This window comes from Heliconius melpomene, chromosome 15 (assembly GCF_056956725.1).
Source record: "Heliconius melpomene rosina isolate 202511_hmr_F chromosome 15, ASM5695672v1, whole genome shotgun sequence".
Lineage (NCBI taxonomy): Eukaryota > Metazoa > Arthropoda > Insecta > Lepidoptera > Nymphalidae > Heliconius > Heliconius melpomene.
The window spans coordinates 9117877-9138170 of record NC_140403.1 but is presented as its reverse complement, the minus strand read 5'-3'; the positions used below and the strand labels follow the sequence as shown (position 1 = coordinate 9138170).

Here is a 20294-nt window from a genome sequence, read left to right as displayed (position 1 = left end):
TTTACACAAACACTTCAATTTTATTTATAAAAAACCGTCAAATATTACCTGCAATTTTCTATTGTTTTTTTTCTCACAAAATACCTTATTGTGGCTTATTTATAAAATTGAACGCGGTATCACGGACTATTTTATAGAACTTTACTATGTTTGCAGCGCTCGCGATTAAATCAATTATGACGTTAAATTGAATTATGACGTACGATGACGTTAATTATTATTATTTCGTTAAAAAAATATTGCAAAAACAATTATTATTATACCCCCATCTACCCTATTATTAGTAATATATTTTTTTGCTATTTTTGTACATTAGTAACACTGGATAATTACGCGTATGTCATTTTAAAAAAATTTGAATGACAATTGACATTTTTAGTTTACGCGCCAATTTGTGTTTCTTATTATTGCTAAAAATAAAATAAAACCGCGACAAATTATAATATTTAGCGTTCGATTACTAATAAAAGCACCTAGTGACATGTCAAAGATGAAAAATTTAAGAAATGCTACACGCGCGTTCAAAAACAGACCTTTCAGAGTGTCCATTGAGGGAAATATTGGATCAGGCAAATCGACGTGTATTAAATTCTTCGAAAAATATGATAATGTCGAAACCCATGCGGTAAGCGAGATGTAAACAAATGTTTTTTTGTTATTTACGAAGTTCTTACTTTGCAAGTATTAGAAAAGATGATGCTTTTCTGTTAGCCGGGCAAACCCTAAATTGATGAGGAAGAAGAGGTTTCTGTGAAAATAAACTAACTGAAAATTCTTTCGGCTGTTTTCCAGGAGCCTATATCAGAATGGCGCAACGTCAGTGGTCATAACCTTCTCGGGCTCTTATACAGTGATATGAATGAATGGAGTTTTGCCTTCCAACACTATGTGCACCTCAGTCGCCTCAAAATACAGACAAGTCCACCATCTAACTCATCCATTACAGTGAAAATGTTTGAAAGGTGAATTATTAAAAAATTACCTAATTAATAAAATAATAAAAGAATTTGCTTGATCCATGACCATTAGAACAAAACAATGTATGCAAGATATATTTGTAACTATTTAAGCCTGTGACTCTATTAAAAAGTAAATTGATATATTGAACATATACTGAACTGATTGGAAAAATACTAAATATTTAGCTTAGCAGAGTTTAAATGCAGTTTTCACTGTTGTATTTAAAAAATCTTTCCTTAACATTTAGTGATTGATTTGATTTTATTTATAAACTGGAACTTAGTAACACATTTCATCTCCTATTATCCGTTGAATACTGGAGGCATTGTGTGTTGAGTGGCAGAACTATGCAGTGCTTTGCATTGACACCAGATCATATTTTATCTAACAAAATTGCTACAAAATAATTGCTTTATTGCAACTGGCATTCAGTGTATACATATTGTCATATTAATGATAATGCTACTTTTCCACATTAAATTATAATTACTCTTAATAATATTTATATTAATATTTTTTCCAGATCTGTACAAAATAGCAGGCACTGTTTCGTAGAGAATGCTAAAAAACAAAATTTCCTTAAAGATCCAGAATACCAAGTTTTATTAGAATGGTATGACTACACAGAGAAGAACTTGGACACTAGTTTAGATTTAATAGGTGAGCTTGAATATATGTAATGTATTAAGAAAATGTAAAAGTAAACTATTTTTACTTTTTTGTGGTGGAATGTGGAATAACACTTAAAAATGTTAAAAAATAATATTCTTGGAAAATGATAATTCAAAGTAATTATCTTTGGATAGTGGAAATTTAACAACATAAATAAGTTGTAACAAGCATATAAGAATGTTGATGTAGCTCTATGAGACGATATGGCTGGTGACAGAGCGCATGGACAGTTTCCAAAGAGGTGCAGGTTCAATTCCTGCTACATTCAAATTTTTATACTTTTTCTTACAATAGGTGCCCGAGTTTCCTCTGCCTACGTTGTGCAGATATGTGGGATACAATATGAAGCTAAAAAACACATTTTGGAAAACAGTGGAATTAATTATTATCATTTCCTCTATCTAATAAGAAAACAAAGTGAAACATTCTGCCACAATATGGAATGTGCTTACCCTGCTGTAAAAAAAAGATAACAATAATATTTTCCAGTATATTTGAGGACAACACCAAAAACAGTTTGGGAGAGGATGATGCAGCGGGGCAGAGCTGAGGAGTCGGAGGTGCCATTGGAATATTTAGAGCAAGTTAGTTTTTTTATGTTACTTTTATTTTAAGTTTTAATGCCAGGTCAGATGCACAGGGCTACAAAATGTGCTGCAAAATCAACTGGTTGTGAGTTCAGTCATCACTCTAGCAAATAAAATATTTATTTATATTTTAATTTCTTCGCTCTGGTGTCGAGGCAAAGTGCAGCGTTGAACTCCAAGCCGCGCTTATTCGCAATGCCTCTAAAATTCGGGATTCGATACTGTTTTCGAAGGTCAACCAAGGTCTCCCTCTACCTCTCTTACCTTATTTAAGGAAACTACTATCCAAAAAATAAAATTATGGTATTTTCAAAATAGTATGAAATATCTGGTAATAAAATTAAATAAAAACGAAACACAGTATATTATACACTAGAGAAAAAGGTTAAAATCTTTATTGAAGAAACTATTTAATTAATTACATATTATTTTTAAATACATCCAAATAACTGTCATCTCCAAAAGTGTATGAGTAACAGAGTATCTTAACACTAGGTTCCCAGGTTCCCTGGGCCTACCTATATTTGGTGAAGTGAAACTGAAAATAAATCTAATGCATTAAATATTAAACAGGTACACAAATCATATGAAAACTGGCTAAGCTCCCCTGACATTGGTTGTGAAGTACTGACGATTGACGCTGACCGCTCTTTAAACAACGTGAAGGAAGATCTAGACAGATATAGCTATAAGATATTGGGTGGTAATCATACTAATTAAGTTTTTGGAGATGTAAAAAAAAAAATTTTTAGTAAGTTATTTTAGGTAAATAAGTTTTTTTCTGTGAAGTACTGTTGACTGACATTGACTGCACTTTGAGCAACTTAAAGGAAAATCTCGACAAATATAGCTACAAGATATTAGGTTTAATCATACTAATTAAAGTTATTTAAATTTTCAATATTTTGTGTTATTTAAATTTGTTTTTATAAAACTGTAACTCATTCAATCATGAAAGTTATATGAGAAAAAATATTCTTGTGGGCATTCTACATACATAAAGAACCCAAAACAAACAATTTTTTAAATTCTATCTGTTTATATGTGCATTTGTTCATGCTAATATCAGAATCGAAAACAATTTAAACACAGTTTTCATTGTATTTTGAGAAACTTTCCGTAACTTATAAAAAAATGAATGTAATAATATTGCTACAAAATAAGAGTTTTATTAAACTAGCTGAAGCTTTTGCTATCAATGTAATGGATATTGTCTTTAAAATTATTATGTTATTAGATCATGATATTAATATAGATAAAAAAATAAATAATTGTATAGTACATGCGGGCGAAGCCACGTGAGGGTCGCTAGTTTAAAATATAAGTAAATTTGTATTAGTGATGACTAATTAACACAGATTGAGTAAAATTTTAAAAAAAAAATTAAAATATTGTTGAACGTCAAATTATGTTGATTTAAAAATTTTACTTTGTTGTTAGTTTATGTTTCTTTATAATTAAGACTTTTTATTTTTTAATATGATATTTAAAAAGTATTTTTAATATTACAAGGAATTATTTTCAGGCCATGGACAACTACATTTTTTTGTGTTTATTTTGACGTTTGTGAGAACTATGTTTATGAATATAGGAAAGAAATATGTGTAATATTTTTTATATATTTGGCGAAGTGAATAGTGCTCAACTGGCACGCTCGAAGCGCCATAAATAAAGAACCGAACCGAATATTTTTTATACGATCTGATATGTTATATTAAAAGTAGAAAGATTTTGACTGAGTTATAATTTTTATAATTTATTAATGCACAAACTACAAAATATATGAAATCAATTTCTGCAATATATTTATAAAGCCACTAACAACTTTAAATTGATTTCAATAATATTTTCTTCTTCATTATATTCTTCATTATACTAGACTTCAAAATTTGTAAACAGTTTTTCATATAATTTATATTGTTTATGCTAAGCAATAATAATAATAATCTTTCTTTTATTATATGAGTAACAAAGTAGGCTTATTTTTTATAAACTATAAGTAAATTAACTTTTTTCATCGGAGGCAGGGCAGCATGAATGCAAAGGTTTCGATTCTCACACAACATGCAATCCCTCAAGACTTTGTCGGAAATTGGGGAACGAAAATGTTTTAATATGGAATGAAGCGCCCTGTATCCTAATGTTAACTAAGTTCCCAGGTTCCTTGAAGTGAAGCTAAAAAATAAACATGTAGTATTAAATAAAACGGGTATAAAATATATAGGTACAGAAATTATATAATAATTGCTATTCAAAAATAATTATTTATATTAGATTTAGAAAATATTTGTTATTATTATAAAAAAAATACTGTCAATGTGCAACTATCACATATTGATAAGTTTTCTTGTATTTTTTGTGGCTTTGATAATGATAATAAAATTATTAAAAGTTTTGGTGATTTTTGTTTTTAAGTTTATCAGTTTACTAGAATGCCCATAATTTTTATATCCTATAGATAGGGTATCCTAGGTCTTAACTTAAGTACTCATTAGTAAGAGAATTATTTTAAAAATTTACAACTTAAACAATTTAAAATTTATTATTTTTACATAATTCTACAGCGCAGTAAAACATTGTAATGGTTAATATATATTTTCTTCCTCCTTTTAATAATTTCAATAATATTCACAAATATATTGCCACAACCATATTTAGGCTTGGTACATTACTGTTTTTTCGATTGCCATTAACTGTCAAAATATACGCGTAACCTTTCAAGATTTTGATGTGGTTTCCACTAATAGTAAAAAATGATTCAAGAGGAATTTTTTTTAGCTCATTACAATAGTCTAAGAGGGTGAAGCCGCGTGCAGAGCATTAACTACAAATCTATAAAATAAAAGACCAATATTTTTTTCATATATTTATCACATAATTTAATATACCTAATGAATCAGATATTCCTTAATTGATTCTAATCTATTTACATCAACACTGAATCTACACATTATGTATTAAAAAATGCTTCTTATTTTTGATAATATTGATTTTAAATAAAACTACTTTAATGCCTTTTTCATATTTCGTATAATGAGATTAATAAAATCTATTTTATTATTTATACGTTAATATTTAACAGTAGAGTTCATCAATTAAAATTGTAAATGTTATGACATTGATATATAAAACTTTAATAGCAAAAAAACAGGCAAAGATAACAACACATTATGCCTAATAACCGAAATAAAAATAACAACTAACGTGTAGAGCCAGCATAACATAATTTTATTAATATTTCAACGGTACAGATGATCTGCTCTAATATTTGATGCTATCTCACTCTCCCATTTATCACCGTTTGATAGTAACTTCTCCTTATTATAGAGTAGTTCCTCGTGTGTTTCAGTCGAAAATTCGAAGTTGGGACCTTCGACTATCGCGTCTACTGGGCATGCCTCCTGTAATAAGAAATGAAAGAAGTATGACATACACTTTCCATTTATTTTCCAATGGATAAAAAAATATATTGTTACAAGAACAACATAGGAACACTCTTAAATTTTTTATTGCTAATTATGTTAAGAACTTCTGAAGGAAAGCAGTTCTATTTAATCTTTTCAATAGAACTAACAACCTGAGCCTATGGTAGTCAACAAGAAATAACCAAAAAATGTCTTGATTTTTTAATTGTTCTTTCAATTGCAATTAATATAATAATTTGAAGTCTTGCTTCATAAACTCATATATTGAAAAAAAAATAATAGAATAAAAAATGTACCTGGCAAAAACCACAGTAAATACATTTGGTCATGTCAATATCATATCTAGTGGTTCTGCGAGAGCCATCCTTGCGTTCCTCAGCTTCAATTGTGATAGCCTGTAAATTAGAAAATAGAAACATGAAGTAACGCCATTGTATATAGATATACACACACACATGGTATACAGATGTAACATTATACAAAGTGCCATGTGAAATCCTGCTATTTAATATGCTATGCCACAAATAATTCAGTAGAAAGTAACTACATTCCCTCTGCCTCCCTGCTATATGCAAGAAGCAAGAAAAAAACAAAACATGATATTGTTCTGCAGTGAGACAGCTTTTACTGTAAATGAGATGAGACTAGGTCCCTTCCCCTCAATTTAATGTAATACACTTGCCTTTGAACACAATAATCTTAGAAACTACTAGTTCAAAGAAAAAAATGTAATACACATTTGATTATTTTTGTGACTGGTAGCAGGTTTAACTGGGGATAAACAATAATCCAGAAAGCATTACATTCCATCCCATTAATGAGGGATTGCCTACCCTGCTATGTGCGGGATACAGAGTGAAGCTAAAAAAATATTACCTGAGCTGGACATATAGCTTCGCACAACTTGCATGCAATGCATCTCTCCTCACCCGATGGATATCTACGTAATGCATGTTCCCCTCTGAACCTAGGGGAAAGAGGTCCCTTTTCAAATGGGTAGTTGATTGTTGCTGGCTCCTGTACAACAAAATATCAAGTAATTAGAATTATACTTATTTAAAAAACAAAAAAAATATATATATTTTTTATTTTTTCTCTTTAATGCTGCTGCCACACAGAGTAGTTAGTGGGAATTTATGTTGTGGGTGTGTTATGACTGTTGTGCATTCATTTCCCTAATGGGAATTGAACCCACGAGTCATGTTTACAGTCACACACTTTTGCCTTTTGAATAAATGGTAATTACTTTAGGAGCCAGCCACATAATATTAAGGGACTGCTTGTTTAATTTAAAAATAGTTGTAAGAACTATTTGATCCATTAATTACGGAGTGTTATAGGCTATATTAATTTCTTATAAACATAATTTTTTTTTTTTTTTACCTTAAAAATATGAGCTAATGTAACAGCAAAACCTCTGGCTAATTCAGTCCAGAACAAGGTCTGAGCAGCCCTGTTGGTCATTTCCTTTAAGCTCATATCTGGGTCCTCTGCATTTACATACATGAAGCCAGGTTCTTTTGGAGGATAAACCTTTTCAGCCTTGCCTTCTTGACTAGAACTGGCATGCCTTACTAGGACGCTACTAGCTCCTGATGCGCGAACTAAAATGTTTAAAATATATATATGCTTTTGATATAAAATATGTAGACGTCAAGTAAAAAATATATGTTAAGCTTTTAAAAATATTGTGCCTATTTAAGAAAAAATTATTAAGATATAGAAGATTTGTTGCGTGTTTTCTTAATTGTTGTTTCTATTTATATAGAAAAATAGGTTATAAACAGAATTGCGTAACTGTATTTTATTCAAATTTTAGGGGACAATTGTAAGAAATTAAAGTAATGATATTTATCATGAAAAGTTTTACCTCGCGTGGACAGCGAAAATAATTTTACCAACGACATATTTATTATTTATTCTGCTAAATTGCGATTTATAAATTCAATCGTTTGAAAGTCAAAATTACTGTCAAAATGACAAATTTACAACTATTGATGAAATGTCACCTTCCAACAACTGATAGTCGCACTAAAAATGTCTCACTTATAATACGTTAATTACTTATAGTTTTTTTGCAATAAACAATATATTATTTTTCGCTTTTGCATTTGTTTGTATGTAGTAAGTACCGTACTTTTATTTAAATACATATATGTTTTAGGTAAAATCCTAAAATGTAAGTCCACGTATCGGTACGAAACCACGAATACATATTTACGAATCTGTAAAAACTAAATAGTTGATAAACGTCAAAACATTGGAGTGACGTTTACAAATTCTTGTCGGTGTGTCGTAAATTTGCAAAAAAACAGTCACGCAGAATGGGAGATGAGCCGGCATCAGAGATGGACTCCAACAAACCTAGCCCAGGGAGCCAAGTTCCATCCGAAGTGGTAAATTTATCTTCCCAAAGTAAATTTCCCTAGTAACTCTAACGATGTTGATGCTAGTTTTTGGCTTTTGTTAGGACCGGCAGCCCTTCGGTGGTCTGGAGTTCCAAGTTTCGGAGGTAGTAGGCAGATTAGAAGCCGGCGTTAATTCCCAGGAGACTGATGACGAGGAAAGGAAAGTAGAAAGTCGCAAAATAAGCTCTAGTTTTTTTGAACCCGAAGAACTAGCTATGGATGAAATTTTAAAAGTTTTAGAAGATCTTGTCATCAAAACTGATCCTAGTTGTGACAATTTAGAACCGCCGCTACTACCTACAGATGCAGTGACACGGGCAGCTATATTATCTCATAGTATGACTGCATTATTTGCAAGACTAGAAAGAAGTCATGCAGCTAGACTCGGCGCTCATATAGCAAGCGAAACAACACGTTGGATGTCTCACATGTTCAGGTATTTAATCATCATTAAAATAAAACTATTTGTTTAACTATCTATCTCATTTTTAAAAATCTAATTTCCAGTTTGGCAAATAATTTAAATAATTTGTACTTGAGGAAAATGTGATTCTTTTACTATGATTTTTTAAAATGCCAACCAAAGTGGCTATAGTGCAAAGTGTACTGTTAACAGTTTTTGTCACTGATAAGAAATTTTAGTGTAAGTTGTATACATATATTAACACTATGCTTATGTGATTAGAACATAAACATTTTACAACCAATAATCTTATCCAGTTAATGGAAACTCAAGGTGATTGATAATTGATATAAAGTTTTTGGTTTTAGTCTCTTCCGAGAAATGGAGTAAAGATTTCTTGGAAGAGACTAGGAGATAGGACTATTATCCTTCCAGTGTCCTTCATTTTAGTCCCTACTGGAATTGAGGCTGGTCGTTATTATGATGAGATTCCCAGATTTCCTATTATATAGGATACAGATTAAAACTAAACATTTGTAATGTCCTTCAAAAATTGCATTACTTAACTTAAAATTAGTCATTAATTATAATTAGTTCATTTTGATATGCATTTAATTGGACTTAATATATTTAGACTTTAATTTAATTTCAAGGACACTTAATGTTGTAACTGTCTTGATAGCATGCAATTGTTAGTTGTTTTAATATATATAAACCATATTTTTCATTTACAGCTCTTATATTTTTTTAATTTGCAGTTTGTTGTTTTTTTCTTAGCTTTACATTTATTCTGCATATAAAAGTAGAGTGAACAGAGATAATTTAATTTAATATGTCAAGACATTCCATACATAAATTTACCATAATTTTAGTTTGTGTGAGATACATGAAGCAAAAAAAATATATATTTTTGTTTAAAGCAGAAGGAAAAGTACTTATAGGAATTTGAAGTCCTAATTATCTTAACGCTAATAGTTGTGTAAAAACTTAATAGTAAAATATTGTATATTTAAAGACCATTTTTATTTATATATAATATTTGAGACTGACAGCACTTGCAAACACAACAGTTGTGGATTTGATCCCAACTTGGGGGAATGAACAATTTTATTTTCCTACTCCAGTTACAAGTCCAATTACAGCATTGAAATTTGAAAATTTGTAGGACTAGATTACCTCTGCCCACCCCCTATATGTGGGATACAGCATGAAGCTAAAAAAAATCTGTACATATATATGTCAAGTCCATGTTATGATTATATGCAGGTTTGTTTAGCTTTTTGTATGATAAACAAGCATGATGACAATGTAATTGATGAACATAATGCTCTAATTGTTACTCTGAAATGAATCTGCATGATATAATCATATGTTTATCGCTTTGAGTGTGTAGTTCGAATATTTGCGTCATTATCCATACTAACTTTCAACCCCTTGTTTGCACCGTTAGGGGGTGAATTCTAGAAAACCATGAAACACATGTTCAATTAAATATTTTTAAGAGTCTATATTAAATATTTTATAATAATCGGTGGCGTTTTAAAGATTTTTCCATACAAACTTTCAACCCCTTATTTGCACCCTTAGGGGAAGAATTCTAGAAAACCATAAAACATGTGTTCAATTAAATACTTTTAAGAGTCTGAATTTCAAATTTTATAAAAATTGGTGCCGATTTAAAAAAAAATCTATACAAACTTTCAACCCCTTATTTGCCTTTAGGGGGAGAATTATAGAAAACGATGAAACACGTGTTCAATTAAATACTTTTAAAGATCTAAATTTCAAATTTTATAAAAATCGGTTCTTATTTAATTTTTTTTCCATACAAATTTTGAACCCCTATTTCACCCCTTTAGTCTTAAAATTTTTCAAAATCCCTTCTTAGTGGATGTCCAGATTACAAAAGTAAACATCTGTCCAAATTCCACGTTTCTACGCACAGTGGTTACGGCTGTGCGTGCGTCTTACCTCAGTCAGTGAGGACAAGTCCTTTTATATATATATAGATTAGTGATTACATATAAATAATATTATTACGTCATTTGCATATTGATAACGAAGGCATTTATTTTGTATTGCCTCCGAATATACTATTATCGTAAAGTACTTACTATAAAAGCGGTAATTATGTTAGATAGACCACATTAATTACGTTTAAACTATGCAATATTTTTTTCTATATAATTATTTCAAGTTAATCTAGATGGGCATGGGGAACAATGTAAAGATACTCATTATCGTCCTACTTTGAGTTGGTTGCCTAACATATGAGTATGAATTGGGGGCGCAGCGCGGCGTTAAATTCCGTCACTCAAAATGTAAAATTTCGAAAATTCGGCAATGAGTGGGGGACAGAGCTTATTAACATTAGGTTCCCTCTGACTGTCCTTCTGTAAGCAGGATTCAATTTAAAAAAAATCTTCGAAGCGAGAAGATAGATCAATTTAAAAAAAACATTATCTTCTATATATATAAAATCGAAAGGTTACTCACTCATCACGAAATCTCAGAAACTACAAGTGCTAGGAATCTCAAATTTTGCATAGGAGTTACTTATAGGACGTAGGTGCTCGCTAAGAGGGGAATTTGCAATATTCGACTTCTAAGGGGTTGTTTTTGGGGTCGAAAGTTTGTATGAAACTTCGTTACTACAAATGCTAGGAGTCTCAAATTTTGCATAGACATCACTAGGACGTAGTCATGGAGACAGAAATTAATAATAATATATTTCACGCGGGTGAAACCGCGAGCGGGCCGCTAGTATAACATATATCCATGTTAAAGATAGTGTACCTTACTTTCACACGATTTCTCATCGGCCCATTAGCTCAGTTGGTTAGAGCGTCGTGCTAATAACGCGAAGGTCGCGGGTTCGATCCCCTCATGGGCCAAGTAATATTTTTTATTTTTTCTTTTCTATTTATCTAATTAATTTTAACTGTATATTTTTTTATTGTTATTTACATTTTAAAAGTAACAAAGGATGCAGTAGTAACATTTTTCATTCTTGTATTGTAAATATGTACCAAGTTGTTTTTTTATAACATGTTTATAGATAGCGTCAAATATCATTCAATTGACATTTAAACAAGAATTTTATTAATTGATTTTTGTTTTGTTTAAAACAAATAGTACTTATAGTATTTTTGTAGTTATTGTATTACGAGTTAAGATATATTTTTTTGTAACTTTACTCTGTTTTCTACATATAGCACCGTGCTGTGTAAGCAGAGGGGACCTAGAAAGACATTGCATCTTTTTCTTGTTACCATAGAAAGGAAATGAAAATAATGTCACGAGGGGAAATCGAACCCACAACCGCGGCGTTCACAGTCAGATTCTGTCACCACGATGTCTTCAGTAAAAATATATTAGTAATAAAATATTTAAGTGGTATAATTTTAATTTCAGATTGGTAGATTACAATGCTTTTTACAATCAAGAACCATTGGAGGGACTTGTGAGAGTAACTAGGATGTTGCTACATCATAGATATCCACGTTACTTAGAAGATGGAGGTTAGTATTGAATATTATAAGAGTTTGTTATTTAAAAAAAAAATGTAAGCATTATCTTTATTTTGTCTTTCTGGTTGTTGTTTCGACTCGTGTCGTCTAAAAATAGTGTGAAAACTACAGTTATATCAAGAAAATTATTTAATTTAAGTAAAATAGACAGCGGGAACCCGCTGGATTCAAAGGGCGCAGGACCGGACGGAGTGGCGAGCATTGGGGGAGGCCTATGTCCAGCAGTGGACCTTAAAAGGCTTATGGATGGATGGAAAATAGATAAAAAATATTCTAGACAACGTTAAATTTTTTATAATAGCTGCACTGGAAACCGTACGTGCCTATGCTGCACTGCGCTGTCTCCGGACACAGCAGGGAACGCAGAGGGAACCTGAAAACCTAGTGTTAAGACAAGACGTTCCCATCGATTTATTTTTGTGAAATCACATAATATACCAAAAAAAAGGTCATAATATATACTATATAAAATATTTTAATAATAAAAAAATCAATTTTATTTTCAGCAATGGCGTTCGCTAACCGCCTACCCTCAATATACAGCTGCGTAGCCAGTCCCCTAGGCGTAGTACAACATATGTGCAGACATTTAGGCATTCCGTTAGCGTGTATACGACCGGTGCCTGTAGGGAATAATGGTGAGTGAAATTAAAAAGAAAACAGCTTCACGCTCTTTCCCGCATGAGCTGGTTAGGCAGAGGGAACCTAGTTTTAAGACACTCTGTTCCCTACATTCCGCCGAAATCTGGAGACATTACCGTTACCCACTTTCCCCCGAATTATTGAGGATTGCGTGTTAAGTGGTGGAACTAAACTGGAACTACTTGTAGTTCTGGCTCTTGAGCCAGAAAGCAATATTAAATATTTTATTCCCTCGAGTGCTTTTATATTGTCTTTAAAATAATAATGTTATTAGAAGACCAAAGTAATTCAGATTAGCTAATTTTGTAGTCCAAGCCAGCGAAGTCACAAGCGGGTCCCTAGTAATTATTAATAAAGTTAGGCTAGTAATTATTAATAATTTCAGGCAAAGGCATGGACTTAGAAGCGCTAGAACGTCTATGCGATGAGGATATAGCAGCAAATCGTACTCCCATATTAGTTTTGGGGGAAGTTGGTGGTCCGCCATTAGGATTTGGTTCCCCGTTGAAAACTTTAAGAGATATATGCTCAAAAAGAAACATACATTTGCATGTTAGGGGGCATTCCTTGGCGCTGCCGGCTGCTTTGGGACGTGATCAGGTTTGATATAAAGATTTTTTGATTTGATGTTGTTTGTGTAGAAGATTTTATTATATTTATCATTTTATTTGGAGAAAATTTCCTGAAAGAACTATATTTGTAAATGACCGACTTTGTCTTTTTTAAGTTAAAACAGTTTTTGCTGAATAAAGGCTTTTATTATTATTGTAATATGTTATTATAATGACTGACATAGTTATAAGAATAAGTAAAAACACCATTGTGGACTGCATTTGACTACTAACTACGATAGTTGTGGGTTCAAATCCAATCAGAGGAAGACATTTACTCGAAAGGGAGTGTCATGCATGAATTAATTTGAATTCAGACAGAATGAACAGAAATATACAGAACAAGATGTAAAACACAAACTCTGTTCTCCACTTACAGCCAAATTAAATGACATTGTGTATTGAGCCGTTACTTTTAGTTACTAAAAATAATGTTTATATAACAATTTTTCATAATATTAAACCTACAAATCGCGGTTTATTATGTTTTATTATAAGTTTAAGTTTTATTTTCATTTATTATAATAGATAAGAAAATATTTTTTTTTATTACAGACTTACAGTATAGCAGATTCACTTACATTAACGCCGGGTCCCTGGTTCGGTGTGCCCGGGCTGCCTACTGTTGTATCCTTTATGATATCATATATTATTTGAGAAAGAGACAGACACAGAGTAGACAGAGACAGAGTACATGGCCTGCGGGAGCCGGGACTCGAGCACCATCCTTATAGGTCCTGAGCCAGCCGTTAAGTCGGAGAAGTTCAGGTACCTTGGATCCGTTATGCACGAGTCTGGAGGCATCGATCACGATGTCCATGGCCGGATAAGCGCTGCCTGGGCCAAATGGCGGGAGGTCACTGGTGTGGTCTGCGACCGCAGAATACCGCCCAAGCTCAAGGGGCTGATATACAAGAGCATCGTCCGACCGGTTCTTTTATACGGCAGCGAATGTTGGCCAGCACTATCTCGGCACACTCAGGAGCTTCACGTCACGGAAATGAAGATGCTGAGGTGGATGTGCGGCGTAACGCGGTCTGACCGCATACGCAACACATTCATTCGAGGTAGTCTTGGGGTCCGTGACGTAGCGGATAAGCTCCAAGAGAGTCGCTTGAGATGGTTTGGCCACGTTACGCGCCGGCCTAAGAACTATGTCGGACGCAAGTGCCTTGCTATACCAGTCCCTGGGGTGCGACCTCCCGGACGCCCAAGGAAGCGCTGGTTGGATGTCGTGATGCAGGACATGAGAGCCAAAGGTCTAACCACCGAGGATGCAAAAGATCGTGCACAGTGGAGTAGGTTGTGTAGGAAGGCAGACCCTGGCAATAGCCGGGATTAATGCCAGGATGAAGAAGAAGATATTATTTGAGAAATTAAATATTTTATTTTTTTTTAAATATTAATAGAACTTTTTTTATTTTTAAAATTAACTGTTTGAATTTAAATGACTGTTTTTTAGGTGCAGAAAACTTATTTTATTTTTAATAAACATAACTTGCTATAACATAGTAATGTTGCTGCTAGCTGTATCCTACTTAGTATTAATTCCCCTGAGTGGGAATCGAATTTTTTTTTTTTTATTGTTGATAGGCAAGCAATTGTCCGCTATCTCACTTGGTGGTAAGTGACGATGCGGACGAAGGTGGACCATGCTTGCCTAGGTACCTATTCACTCGTTCTTTAAAGATGGCCAGGTTATACTTCGGGGAACAGTTCAGCAGGCAGGGAGTTCTACTCCAATTCACCATCAGACGCTATGCAATAAACAGATACTATACATGTAATTTATTTAATTTCCTTAATATTATGTCAGACATTCTATAAAATTCCAGAACCCATTACAGCTAACGATCACACCAAAGGAGTTAATTCAGTAAGTTTAATTATGATTAAATATGTGTTATATTCTTTTTTTGTTAATTAAATAATTTAATCAAATCTTTTGGCATTTTCTACATTTAGTATCAATTTATATCATTCTTTATTTATGTTGTAAGATTCCCTTTATAAATAAACACGCAATGATTTCGGGCGAATGGAGAGATCCAATCTTACAATAGCTTCTATCCGACTAATACTGCTGTAAACTGCTTGACTTGTTTGTTGCCGTCGTGTCGCAGTGGGAAAACGCATGGCTGTAAACGCGTCGGTTGTAGTTTCGTTCTCCACTCAAGGGAATAAATTATTTTCATTTCCACGCTCTGGTATAATGATAATTGGGCATTCGGTGGTGAATGGAGATGACTCCTGTATTTTTAAAATAATTAACATAACAAAGATTCTTTCAAATTAATACTTAATAAAAAGTAAAAACTAATATTCACTTTACCCCAACAATATTTTTACATTTTTCAGACCGGTAGCCGAGAAAGCGCGCTAGCCGCTCTCTCAGGCTTAACAGCGGGCGCGGCTAGGTTGTCGGCTCTACCACTGTGGACGTGCGCCCGAGCGGCCGGCGCTAAGCGACTTGCCAAGCGAATTGAAAGCGCTTACCGCTCAGCGCGAGCGGCGAGCGTTGTGTTCGCGAGCGCCGATCTCAGGATACTGGTGAGTAAACGAGATAGGTGGGTGTGTGTCAGCTTTACAATTGCAGACGCGCTGCCAGAGTTAAGCAGTTTGAGCTAAGCTCTTTGCTCAGGGTATTGCGAGCGCTGGTCTTAGGCTACTGGTGAGTGAGCGAGATGAGTGTATGTATGTTATACGTGTGCGAGCGAGATAACTATTGAAATTGGCAAATTGTTTAAAAGCGCGTGGGCTCTTTGCTACCGTGAAGAATTCAGAAATCCAAATATACTGCACTTTAATAATACTGCACTTTACGTCTTAAGTAATGCCGAATTAAAGAGATTAACATCTTTTTTATTTGGCATTGCTTAAGACCAGACCTATAGTAATATAAATATTAAATTTTATTGAGTATAATTTATTGTTATTTGCTTTTAGAGTGATAGACCAGGAGGGGATGAACCACCAAATATGGATATAGTTGTAAGTATTATTAAATGGGTTTATTTCAGTAATATTAAGTTAATAGGTTCCCTCTGCCTAGCCTGCTAGACAAAAAATATTAATTACATTTTTTAATTTTTTTACAGGATGCAATTAGTCAAGCATCAGCGTGTGTGGCGTTCCAATTTGCCCCGCCCGGTGAAGAGAAACCTCCGCCATATTATGATAAATTAAATTCTTGGTTAGGACAAGTGCTACAACGTGAAGCTGATATGGTGAGTTTGTTTTGAAGCATGTTTTTTTAGCTCCTCGCTAAATCACGCACAAAGCAGGATAGGCGGAAGGAACCTGAACACCTAATATGCCTCCAAAAAGTGAGGAATGGAAGTGTCTTAACACTGGGTTCCCAGGCTACCTCTGTCTACGCTGCTATTTACGGGGCTCTACGGCAAGCTATAATATTAGTATAGATATTATATTATTAACTTTCTTTCAGATAAGCATAGAAGTATGCGAGACTGACAGCCACGGCGTGATCCTCCGCTACTGTCCTCTAGAAGGTTCCATGCTGGACGACTCGCAGGCGGACGCGTGCGCGGCCACGCTCGACGCGCAGCTGCAGGTGCTGCGCGCGACTGCGTCGCTACGGGAGCCCTTCAGGCAGGGGGTGGGAATGAGGGCGTGCCTGCGATTGGTCCACGTCAATGGGTGGGCGGGTGAGTGACGCCACGGGGTAATTGAACTTATTTGTTAGTTAAAAACAAAATATTCATGTTTTTTCTTATATCCTAGGTCTTGGCGGTGTCCGTTACATACCACCAGGATGGGAGGAAGCCCCTAAAGAAGAACTGAATGCTTTAAACAGACAGCTAGTGGAAACTTTGAGAGCCACTGATGGCGCTTTCTCCTGCGGCGATGGGGAGGATGGCATGTGTTGTGTTCGGTATTAGAATTTTTTATTATATTTAATTATTAATATTTGCAGGCTTTCATTCTATAGCAAATATAATGACTATAACATATAAATATTTTAATTTATATAAAACAAACACTTAATGGTAAGGGATTTTTGCCAAATTATAATAATAATAGTATTAGTTTTAAATAGGCGAAGCCCTTTCTGTGATAAGCATGCACAAACACACATACAAACTGACAAAATTAAAATAAATTAAAAATCATGGTTCTCGGTTGTATTAATGCATGTCCGAATTAATAGATTTTCTGATATATCTTCATCAGTTACGATTTATTATATTAGATTTAGTATACATACATAGATTTTGTAATATTTAGTCTTTTCTTTTTCAGATTCGGCATGGTAACAGCGGACACGGATGTAGATGAATTATTAGATCTAGTGATAGCTGCTGGGAAGGATGTGGAGGATAATTCGAAAGCATTGACTGACATGACTGAAGTGTTGAAGAAAGGTATTTGGTTTTATATTTTTATTATAGTATGTAAAAACATGTTTATTTAAGAAATTTCCTATTTAGGTCGGTCGGTCGTTAGACAGAGTATTGTATACATTATATTTATATTGTGCGCAGTGCATATAGGCACAAAAGGGGCTATCCATGAATTATGTGACATCAATTTCGTGTTTTTTAAAACTTGAGACCTTTGCCGCAAAATGCTACACCTCATCAGCCCCCTTACCTCATTTTGGATATATCATAAAAAAATATTAGAAATTTATATTTGTAGTTTTAATTATTAAATGAGTGCATATTACTCTCAGACATAAGTTTGTCTACTTTTATTAGTTATATTTGCTGTATTTGTGATGAAACAATGGCCAAAGAGATTTACAACGCAAAAGTGAGCAGTAGAAAAGGTAGGGGGAGACCTGGGATTACCCTTGAACACACAGTATCGAAGATACTAGAGGAAGGTCATGGAAAAAACGTGAGCACTCCCCCCGAGGGCATGTATGACGAGGTTGATGACAGTGGACGAGGCGAAAGAGGTAACCAGGGACCGTAGCGTTTGACGCTCCGTTCTTTCTGATTACCCCGGAAGTAATACAGCGTGATGCTAGATTAGATTATTAAATAGAGCTAATAATCCATACATATATATTCGTCGACAGGTATCACGGCGGCGCAGGAGGAGCTGGCGCGCTCGCAGTGGCAGGACGGGCTGCTGCGGCGCGTGCCCGTCGTGGGGCGGGTCGTGTCGTGGTGGGCGCCGCCGCCGCCGCCCGCCGGCCGCCGCCTGCTGTTGGCGCACGGCACGCTGCAGCCCACCGACGACGTGTACAGGTGCGTGTCTGCGAGTGTATGTATGTAAGAATATGTACGTGTCGGGTTTACAGTTGCACGCTTCTACCCTTGCGGCTGTGGCTGCGCACGACGGCCTCAATAAAAAAAATCTATACAATTATGTTTTCACATAATTTATTGTAATTACTAATTGTTTTAAACAGATATGTCCAGAAGAAAGAGAAAGAAGAACCTGCCCGCGCTCATTCTCCCACCAGAAAAGAGAAAGAGAACCAAGATATTCAATAGCAGTTAAACAATCTCACGTGAGATATTTTATATTTATAAACGGTCATTCATAAATTACGTCACTAATTAGTTTTTTTTTAGCTTCACGATGTGAGCATCCCACATGGGCAGAAGAAACCTAGTGCTAAGGCACTCCGTAGTAAGTAGCGAAACTCAATGTCCCGCTCGAAAACAGTCCACACATATCCTGTGGGTGGTGTAGTGGTTAACGGTGTGTCTTAACTTAATATTTTGAAAAGTGATGCCACGAAATTAGGACGTGACGTAATTTATGAATGGCTCATATATACAATAACATAAAGTATATAATAACATATATTTGTGATACATAGTTACCGCATCTGTTGGGCCAATGTTGGACGTTCAAGTATACATATAAATAAAGTTATGTTTTAGAAAATATAATAGTGGCGATAAAATACACTGTTTGCACTTGTATTGAATCCAATATTGGGCCAATGTTGGAAAGTCAAATAAATATAAATCTACCTTAATAAATACCACAGCAATAAAATGTGCAGTGGAAACTCGATCATCTGGCCTACACCTAGCTTACATAGTGTGTTGAAAAATGTATCTCTTAATATATACATCTTCTGCATCAGCTAAGTACCGAGTCTTTATTAGATAATTCGGATTTTCAATTATCCGAATGCTTAACCCTTAATCAAACAAACTTTATTTTTCGAGTAATTTGAAATCTGGTCACGGCTTTTAGGTAAGTGGGTGCCGTAGATTTCGAAAAACAACTCCTTTTTTTTATAAAAAGGGGGGAAATGGGGGTTTTGCAGTGGGAAATTATTTCCCAGTATCCGGTATTTCAAAGCAAAATATAATTAAGTGGGAAATTATTTCCCATTATCCGGAATAGCTCTCAACTTTTGATATATTTTTACTACAAGTTCTATACATGTAAGTTGCTCCTACTTTACTTGTTTCTTTTTTGTCTTATATAATAAAATTGAAAAAAATACTGTAATATGAGTGAATAAAGTTATAAAATGAAACAACAACGTTAGGAATGATATATAGTTTTAATATAAACTGAAACTTAATTACTAAGAAAAATAATATTATTGAGGTGGAACAGTGTGAAAGGTTTTGAAGCAATTTTTAGCACACAAAGCTACTCCACAGGCGGAACATTGTATTTTTGTTCTCTGTTCTTTCTGTTTGGTACTGCAAAAGCGACACCTTTTGTAAGTATTAGTCTCTTCTGGCAAGTGTATGCCCACATTCAATAAACGAATTTCGTCTGGCACGCCAAACCTACCCCCTTTCTTATCTTTTTTAAAAAGTACACCTGTTTGTGCTTTACCTTTCCGTGTTGTGTGATTATCTATTAGGGCACGTGCTAAGCGTAACCTAAATTCTCGGTGTCCGTGAAGGGTCGCAACATGTGTATAGTTGTAGGTAATATATGCATTTATTATGGATGCATCGAACAAAAAAAAGAAAAGTCTCATCCAGTATTTTCGTGATTTACGGCTTATTGGATACGATGATCTAAAATGATCGAATAGATCAACTCCACCCATGCTAAGTGTATACGAAGCAATTGCTTTCGGGCAAAGAATGTCTGCTCTAG

The 20294-nt window shown here is 34.0% G+C and overlaps 3 protein-coding genes and 1 non-coding gene across 4 annotated transcripts; 3 read left to right on the top strand and 1 right to left on the bottom strand.

Moving 5' to 3' along the window:
• Positions 1–349: 349 nt before the first annotated feature.
• LOC146531647 (deoxynucleoside kinase-like) lies at positions 350–4613 on the top strand. The gene is made up of 5 exons (XM_085198420.1): positions 350–625; positions 793–962; positions 1484–1620; positions 2122–2216; positions 2793–4613. The coding sequence occupies exons 1-5, from the start codon at positions 482–484 to the stop codon at positions 2937–2939; spliced, it is 693 nt and encodes a 230-aa protein (XP_085054546.1). The 5' UTR covers positions 350–481; the 3' UTR covers positions 2940–4613.
• Positions 4614–5072: 459 nt separating this feature from the next.
• Positions 5073–7672, bottom strand: LOC146531646 (NADH-ubiquinone oxidoreductase subunit 8-like). The gene is made up of 5 exons (XM_085198421.1): positions 7515–7672; positions 7028–7248; positions 6521–6661; positions 5941–6039; positions 5073–5620 (listed from the first exon to the last, which is right to left on the bottom strand). The coding sequence occupies exons 1-5, from the start codon at positions 7549–7551 to the stop codon at positions 5459–5461; spliced, it is 660 nt and encodes a 219-aa protein (XP_085054547.1). The 5' UTR covers positions 7552–7672; the 3' UTR covers positions 5073–5458.
• Positions 7673–7880: 208 nt separating this feature from the next.
• LOC146531644 (pyridoxal-dependent decarboxylase domain-containing protein 1) lies at positions 7881–19362 on the top strand. Its single transcript, XM_085198419.1, has 15 exons — positions 7881–8040; positions 8115–8488; positions 11870–11976; positions 12492–12623; positions 13013–13227; positions 13794–13865; positions 15055–15114; positions 15597–15788; positions 16185–16229; positions 16337–16465; positions 16687–16906; positions 16983–17133; positions 17502–17623; positions 18286–18457; positions 18622–19362. The coding sequence occupies exons 1-15, from the start codon at positions 7969–7971 to the stop codon at positions 18704–18706; spliced, it is 2148 nt and encodes a 715-aa protein (XP_085054545.1). The 5' UTR covers positions 7881–7968; the 3' UTR covers positions 18707–19362.
• Positions 11276–11349, top strand: TRNAI-AAU (transfer RNA isoleucine (anticodon AAU)). The gene has a single exon. It is a non-coding gene; the product is annotated as a tRNA-Ile (tRNA).
• Positions 19363–20294: the final 932 nt, after the last annotated feature.